General features: G+C 24.7%; 1 protein-coding gene across 1 annotated transcript in view; it reads left to right on the top strand.

Annotated features, from left to right (window-relative positions):
• LOC119674873 (segmentation polarity homeobox protein engrailed-like) overlaps positions 1-5,357 on the top strand; it is a 5,586-nt gene extending 229 nt beyond the window's left edge. The window contains exons 2-3 of the mRNA XM_038086028.1: positions 2,803-2,900; positions 4,976-5,357. Coding sequence (XP_037941956.1) covers positions 2,803-2,900; positions 4,976-5,224 — 347 coding nt within the window. The 3' untranslated portion in view covers positions 5,225-5,357. The remainder of the gene's footprint in view (positions 1-2,802; positions 2,901-4,975) is intronic.
• Positions 5,358-6,921: the final 1,564 nt, after the last annotated feature.

The raw sequence follows: 6,921 nt of genomic DNA, 5'->3' as shown, positions 1-6,921 counted from the left end.
AACTTAATAATATATTTTTAGATTAATAATATTTTTATAAATATTTTTGAATACACTGTTTTATTTTTATTATTTATTTTTTTAATGCAAGGTATGTAAATAGTTTATTATTTCAACATTTTATGTTTATACTATTTATCTATTAATCGAAAAATAGATGAATAACTTAAATAGAATGTGTTAATTGTTATACATAAACATTTGAACATAAAACTTAAATATTAATATAAAATAATATTTTTTTTTTTTGTCTTATATTTATATATTTATATTTTAAAATAATTTATTTAATATAAATAATATTACGTTAGAATACTCAAAAAGAACATTGTAAAAAAGAAATAAATAACATAAATAGTACAAATATGATAATTATTATATATATTATATTGATGTATAATATAAATATATCATATTTATATATGATAATGATGAATACGGTATACATATGTTTTCATACGCATATAATATAAATAAAAATATAATTAAAAAATTTTAAAAATTATTTTAGTAAGTGTTTATTTTTATATAGGCTAATTGGTCAAAACATTTTTTATTTTATTGTTGTTAAAAATAAAAAACAAAAATTAAAAATTCACAATTTGATTTTTCAATAATTTTTATTTTTCTTCGATATTTCGACTTTAGTCTAAAGTCATCCAGCAGAAACTTTAGACTAAGTCGAAATATCGAAAGAAAATAAAATTATTGAAAATCAAATTGTGATTTTTAATTTTGTTTTTTATTTTTTAAACAACAATAAAATAAAAAAAGTTTTGACATTAGCCTATATAAAAATAATTATTAAAATTATTTGGTCACAAAATTATTAACATTTAAAAATTATTTTATAAATTTTTGAATTTCGAAATATCAAAATTAATTTATTGTTTAAAAAAAATTTAACGTTTATAAACGACAAAATTGTAAGCAATTTAATAAAAACTTGTTTGAAAGTAAATATTTCATTAAAAAATTATGTAAAAAAATGAAATATTTTCTTTTTCAAGTGAAATAATTATTTATGGAGTGTAATAATTTTGATAAAATTCAAAAAAAAAAAAAATAATAAATTGTTTTAATGATATAATTAAGTAACTGAAATTCCTCAAAAACTTGACAAGTGAAGTTGCAACGTACGACCATTTTTGGGAACGGTTGATTTTAAATATTAAAACTGTACAAATTAAATAACAAAAATATTGTTGATTTATACATAACATTAAAAAAAAAATACTCAAATAAAATTTAATAAATAAAGAAGAAAATATAAATAAAAAACACTTTTCATTTAAATGATCAGAAAATTTTGCTATGAAATGCAACGAAACCAGACCAAATCGAACCACTCTGAGTGATAGACCAACCAAAAGCAATTCGGTCAGCCGAAATAAAAGGCACATTAATTAACAATATTACGAATTAACAAGCACCAAGTAAAGCCACGCAAGGCCCGACATACCACAGTAGAGAGCACCACGCCAGGCATGCCTTAACAAAACAGAAAAAAACAACAACAACCCTGGTCCGTGTGTCCGCCATATTCTCCCGTTTATTAGCTGCTATGAAAATTTTGACAGCTGACAAATTAGTTGTGGCGTTTCAACCTGTATTCTGCGCTGTCTTTCCCTGTACTTTTAATAAGATTTCTGTGCCTATAAAATTTTATTAAAATATTTCTTTTTTCCTTGTTTTTAATAGCAACGAAAAATACACAGAAAAAAATGCTAATTAAATCATTAGTTTAATTAATTAGCATAAATGTGGAAAATAGTTTTTTCATACTACGTTTAGCAACTTTGATAAATTTGACGCGTTGCAAATGTCAAATGCTTAAATAAATATTAATAAATCAAATGTGCAGATAAAGAGTAAAATACAAAGAACACAAAAACAATAAAGAATATAAAAAATATATATAATAAACTACGTTATTTATATTTAAAAAAAAACGCAAATTAATAGAAGAAAATGTCGTCGCTGTCTTTGTTGTTGATTTGCAGACTTAATTAAAATACAAAAGCTGTGAAAAGGCGTTGCAAAAACAAAAGAAATAAAGAAAAATCATGAAATAAAATAAATGTTTTATTATGTATATTTCATATACAAAACAATATATGCACATAGAGCTGCATTTATTACTGTATACATTTTAAATGATTTTAATATAATGTTTTTTCTTTCGTACTGTACAAATGGGCTTGCACCAAGTTGACAACTGACATGGTGGGAGTGAAAATGTTTAATTAAATAAAAGTTGAAAGCGAAATGAAAGTGGCATGAAAATAAGAGAAACAATTTAAAATTGATATGTATATAAATATTTATATATATGAATGTCATGAAAAACTTTATAAGTATATACTAAATGAATAAAATATTTAATATTTTATTTAATAAAATCCTTGCTTTCAAATATTTTCCGTTTAAATTAAATAAAATCTGCCCTTAAAACTCAAGAATGTAATCAAAATTAAATATATAAATAGCGTTCAATTTTATAAAAATGGGATAATCATTTTATTAAATAATTACTTAAGGTCAATTATTTTAAAAATTAGTTGTAAATTTATTTTTAATTTTTAAAATAAAATTCCTTGCCTTCAAATATTTTCTGTCTAATTAAAATAAATCTGTCTTTAACTCAAAATGACTTAAGATTATGAAAATCACATTTAATTAATTTTATTAAAAATAAAAAATAATTTTAATTATATTTTAAATATTAATTTAAAATTTTTTATTATTAATAACTTTTAAATTATGTTTTTGTAATAATTTTTATTATGTTCTTTCTTTCAGGACCCCGTTACCGACGCCCCAAGCAACCAAAAGACAAAAATAATGATGAAAAACGACCGCGTACCGCCTTCTCCAGTGAACAATTAGCGCGTTTAAAAGTAAGTACCAAATATTAAAATAAAATATTATTACAGATCTAATAACCGCTACAGAAATATTCAGAGTAAAAATTAAAAATTCCAAAAATATAGTATTAAACAAAAACAGTGAAGATTTATTTTAAAAATATATGCCGAAGCAGCTATACACAGACACACAGTACCTTAATTGGTTCACTTGGTTTGGTATATTATTTGATTTCTTTAAAAATTCCAAAATAAAAACAGAGCAAAGAATAATTACAACAATTTATGACAAGTTTAGTAAAGCGATTCCTGGCATATAACCATTTTTGTATACATATATTCGTTTTAAATATCATTTCTTAATTGACTTTTCACAATACTCTATTCTACTTAATATATCATCTTAGGCTGCTTTAAATTCTTGAAGTGAAGAACATAATTCGCTATTAAAGTTGTATATGTCTATAGTATCAATATTCTCTTTATACATTTAATATGAGTATCATATTTGGTTTTTCTAACTTCTTGAAGTTCAAACACATTATTTACTTTTCAACTTCGCACAATTCTTTATTATGATGCACTCTATACGTATGAGCATTACTATCGTCAACTTGGTTTATAACTGAATCGCTTCAACTTCTTCCAAGAGTGTATGTTTCTTCAGCCTCACATACAATAGTATGGTGCTTCATAATTTTTTATCATCTTTCTCCTCTATATACTTATAGACTTTAGTCTAGTACTTGACGACAAATTTCTTAAGATGGTGTCCTTAAAATATGTCCTATCATTCCCTATTGCGGCTGGTGTTTATGTGGTGTATTATTTTCCTGTTGCATTGTTGGAACAATTGAAGTATGCTGTCTTTTCTTTTTTGATTATCAAATTTTTAATAAGAGTATTCACACAAGTAATTATTATCAAAATGCGGACGTGTTAACGGGAAAATTTTTGGTTTGTAGCGTGCGAAGCAATGCTCATCGACAATCACTAAGGAATTACACAAACAACTCCTGTTTAAATTTTGAGAATAAAGATAAAAACAATACTACCAAATATCAATTGTGTTTTAGAGATGCAAAATATTGAATATAGTGATATTAATTGATGTTTCTTGTATATATTGTTGCTTGACACTTTTAATAGATTTCCGTGACAACCAATGAATTGAAACCTATAAATTTCTTCAATTATATGTTAACATATAACTGATATAATAATTATAGCATAACCAATTTATTGTTATTATTATTATATTGGCATATTATTAAACCTACTACGCTTTCTCAAAATCTTAGTGGGCTTATTGCTTGATTTTGATAGATTCCTGTGCCAACTTATGTATAAAATAATATATTTGTTATTAAAACAATCTGTGTTGTAAAGCATTCTCTACAACATCTTTGGCAAAATGCTAATAAATACTTTTTAATTACTGAATCAGTTTGTTATTTCTTTATTTTAATTTCAGTTGAAAGTACATATTTTTAATAAACATGTCAAAACATCACATCTGAAAACAATTTTAATTTTAATTTTTTTTTTATTATCTTGTTTTCCAAATATCATAAAAAGTAAACTAAATGTTTTCTCTTACATACATCAATTTATTTTTGAAGGAAGTATCTTTTATGACAACAACTACATTTTAAATATTTTTAAGTGCCAATAAAACGATAGGAGTCAAAAAATCCCACCTCCATAAATGCCACAATATTTACACTCATTTCGTCTGCCACCCGTCGTTTTGCTTTGTGATTTTTTAAGATTTTGATCCTCTTTTGCGTAGCATTCAATATAGAGAGTCTTCTTTTCCTTCCTTCTTCTCATATAAGAAACCACAATTTCTTACTATTTCGCCTATCTTCGAATCTATGATGTGTGTCTCAACAACATATCAGTAACATGCATCCAATTTGGGAATTAGTTATGGTCATATATTCTAGCCTCTTTTCAATTCCTAACCTGACATTATCCTTTCTTTCATTTTAACCGCAAATAATTGATTCTTTCTGCATATTTTTCATACCAAAATAAAAACAAAAAAAAGATAAATAATAAGAAAAAAAAACTAAAATCTTTTCCTTTCTTTTCTCTACTTGCAGCGTGAGTTCAATGAAAATCGTTACCTCACCGAGCGTCGACGCCAACAGTTGAGCTCAGAATTGGGCTTGAATGAAGCGCAAATAAAAATTTGGTTCCAGAACAAACGTGCTAAAATTAAAAAATCCACAGGATCAAAGAATCCTTTAGCATTACAATTGATGGCACAGGGTCTATACAATCACACTACTGTACCACTGACAAAGGAAGAAGAAGAGCTGGAAATGCGTATGAATGGACAAATTCCTTAAGGTGTGAAGAATATAAATGGGTGGTTCCAGTAAGCTTCCAGCTTTTCGCGTTATACTGCGGAGCAACATTTTTGTGCAATAAATAATTGAAGAAAAAAAGTATTTTTTTTTTTTTGAAAAGCCGTAGAGTTCAAGTTTCTTGTTGTTTCAAAATTTTTTGATCGAAATAAATAATTTACAACAACAAAACGAACAAATTATCATGTGATATAAATGTAAAGTGCGTATGTCATTTCATTTACTTTTTCCTATTATTATTTTTTTTATTTTGAATTAATTGTAAATAAATTACTTTACCTCTCACCTAGTTTTTTTTTTATTATATCTCTTGTATATAATTAAATTCACTCTATAACTAATAATCAAGCTGCGCTTTCTCCTCTTCAAATACTTGTAAATATTTTATGTATATTTATTTAACTCTATTGAAATTGCTTAATGCATTGCAAATTAAAAAAAAAAATAATGAATCAAATATAAAAATAAGAAAAATGTTCAAAGTATTATTAACAACTTCAAAATTATATTTGTATTATATATATATATACTTTTCCTATAGATATTTATGAAAATTATTATAGTTTTTAATTTTATTTATAAATTAAAAATTAATTTAAATTAATTTTAATTTAAATTTTAATTTTAGTTTTAAGTGAAACCTATTTTGTATTATTTAAGGCGTTTAGCTGCAAGAGTTATGTATATGCATAAACATATACATATATATTAATTATATATATTGTTTTAGCTTTTTAGCTTTTAAATTTATTTATGAAAAAAAACTGATATGAAATATTAAAAAATAAAAATTTAATTAAAAATCAAAAATAAAGTGTTTCATGCAAATGCAAATAATATATAAATTATTGTTTTTAATTTCTTGTTTTTACAAATGGAGTTTCCTCCGTACATTTGGTTTAGGGTTTTACGGGCTCTCTCTCTCTTTATAATGGATATCTAGGTAAGAATTGACATAGAATAGCAATACGCTTTGATTTGAAGTTTAAAAAATGCTTTAATTTATTTATATATGATATATACATTACAAGTATAAAAAAAAACTTTTGAAAAAAATTCCCGTAATCATGTTTTGAAGAAGATATGGTATATTGGTGTTATAGGTTATGTTAGACCTAACCTACTACTTTGAGAACAACGCTGTTATGTAGAGTGTTACGGGCACGTCATAAGCAAGATTGCCACTTATTGTACTTTACTATCAAAATTGGTACTTTTTTTTTCGTTTAGTACTCATGTTTAAACAATGGTACATTTTTGACGACCCAACTTTATTATGGATATTTCTAATTAATTTTTTTTATAAATGCAACTTTGCACTATTTTATATTTTGTTCATTTATAACACTATGAAAAACACAGAACGAAAAAATAAAAAGGTCGGAAAAAAATTTTGGACCTTTTTTTACAGAAATGGTACCTTTTTAAACCAATTTTGGTACAGGAAAAAATTTTCAAGTGGCAACCGTGGTCATAAGCTGTGCAACAGTAATAGAGTTGAGAGAAAAAGCAATATGTCAGATCAAATTCCGTCATAAAAGCCGGGGCTATCTGTACGTCGACACTTGCCATACCTGTGACCACGGTGGACACATGCGGTACTTTAGTACTAAAATTGGTATTTTTTTCAATGTGGTACTCTAGAACTCATTCTTATGAAATGGTATTTTTTTAAGCGC

The sequence above is a fragment of the Teleopsis dalmanni genome, chromosome 2, assembly GCF_002237135.1.
Source record: "Teleopsis dalmanni isolate 2A chromosome 2, ASM223713v2, whole genome shotgun sequence".
Lineage (NCBI taxonomy): Eukaryota > Metazoa > Arthropoda > Insecta > Diptera > Diopsidae > Teleopsis > Teleopsis dalmanni.
Note: the sequence above shows the minus strand (reverse complement) of the source record. Positions and strands in the feature narration are given on the sequence as shown.